The sequence below is a fragment of the Mesitornis unicolor genome, unplaced genomic scaffold (assembly GCF_000695765.1).
Source record: "Mesitornis unicolor isolate BGI_N332 unplaced genomic scaffold, ASM69576v1 scaffold44978, whole genome shotgun sequence".
Classification (NCBI taxonomy): domain Eukaryota; kingdom Metazoa; phylum Chordata; class Aves; order Mesitornithiformes; family Mesitornithidae; genus Mesitornis; species Mesitornis unicolor.
In genome coordinates, this window is record NW_010203362.1 from 27,795 (window position 1) to 29,486 (window position 1,692).

Below are 1,692 nucleotides of genomic sequence, written 5' to 3' on the forward strand. Positions count from 1 at the left end.
AAATCATGTAAAACAGAAAGGCTGTTTAACAGATAAGACTGCTGACTATTGAAAACACATCTCCTCAATTGCTACTTAAACCAAGGAATTACTTGAATCAGATTTCTAGCCACATCTTCAAGAAGGTGTCAAAGCTTGTTGCCTTTCTGCTGAATTACAGAAAGCTGTTACTTTTAGATAACTTCCTGTAATTTACCAGCAGGATCTGCTCAGCAACTGCTGCAGTCAATGTTCTTTTCCTTTGCCTTTCTTCGTGTACAATGAAGCTTTCTCCCTTTCATGAGAAATGTTGTGGTCTGACATCAGCATGCAGTGATCGAGTTCTGAGTGCTAAAATTGAAATATCTTTTTGTTCTTTTGTTCTTGTCTCTTTTTTTTTTTTGAGAAGATGGGAAATTCTTACGCTGGTCAGCTCAAGACAACACGCTTTGAAGAAGTGTTGCATAATTCTATTGAGGCCTCTCTCCGCTCAAACAACTTAGTTCCCAGACCAATCTTTTCTCAGTTGTATTTGGAAGCTGAACAGCAACTGTCATCACTAGAAGGTAGGAAATAGTGGAATTTGTATTTGTGCTCAAAAATGATTCTGCTGTTTGCTCTCTCAAGGGTCAGCATGCACATTTCAAATCACAATACAGAAGATCAAAAGTACTTACAGTTTTTCTTTATGATCTACATATGTGTATATTAGAATTAGATTAAAAATACAAACTGCATTATCTTTTACTTTGACAGAATTAAGCCACTTGCTAACTCAGATTTATCAATATACATAAATTGAAGTACTAGGAATTGTTCCATTAAATGTGTGGAGGAATCCTTGGAGATTTGGAACATAAATCTTTTAACCTCTACTTTATTATACACTGCTGAAAATTATACAGTAAATGAGGGTAAACACAATAGGGTTATAAATTATATGTGCCAAGACTAATCTTCATTGTGAATAAATACAGCGGAAGTATTTTTAGCTTTTGGGGTTTATAATTACTTTGGGCATATTTTTAATTATTCTTTGTTTACAAAGGCAAAAATTTAGGATTCATTCTCTCATAAACCCTGCATGCGTTGGTATTTAACACATGGGATTTCTCATGGAGTTTTTGTACGTGTTTAGAGAAGCCTGCTTCCTGAGTTTAATTTGCTCTTTTTTTTCCTTGGAAGTAGTGCAGTTTAAATGAACTGTGTAATCTGTAGCAAACTCATGATACAATTCGGTGTTTTGGTGTGCTGTTACGTGTAGTAATCGTGTGGTTTTCAGTGAGTTTACTGGTGTGTGCAGAACACTGGCATGCTGGTGCAAAGTTATGTTTGTTAATTTGATTATTTAGCCATTTCTGCCCCCAGGGTGGTGTTTCATTTCTTTTGAGGAGGTCTACTTCCCCTGTCATACTTTGGTAGATTGCTTAGATATATATGCAATGAAAAACGAATAATGGTTAACAATTCACAGTAACAGAGAAAAAAATCAGCCCAAGAAGTAGTAGTTAGATAAAAGTGTTTTGCACAGATTAAACTCTTTACTATTACCTCATGGTAACAGCTGAGAAAACGTTCCTTGAAAAAGTAAATCTGTTCACAGCTCACACGTCATTACTAAGTTCTTCTTTCTTCTTTTTTTTGTTATTGTTAATATAGGACATAGTAATGAATATACATTCACTGTTAAAATATATGTGCTGCTTATTCCCT

At 34.8% G+C, this 1,692-nt stretch overlaps 1 protein-coding gene across 1 annotated transcript in view; it reads left to right on the forward strand.

Moving 5' to 3' along the window:
* Window positions 1-388: 388 nt before the first annotated feature.
* The window catches only part of LOC104545517 (protein GREB1-like), a gene marked incomplete at its 3' end in the record, with an annotated part of 23,131 nt that continues 21,827 nt past the window's right edge, over window positions 389-1,692 (forward strand). Inside the window, exon 1 of the mRNA XM_010190679.1 lies at window positions 389-545. Coding sequence (XP_010188981.1) covers window positions 389-545 — 157 coding nt within the window. The remainder of the gene's footprint in view (window positions 546-1,692) is intronic.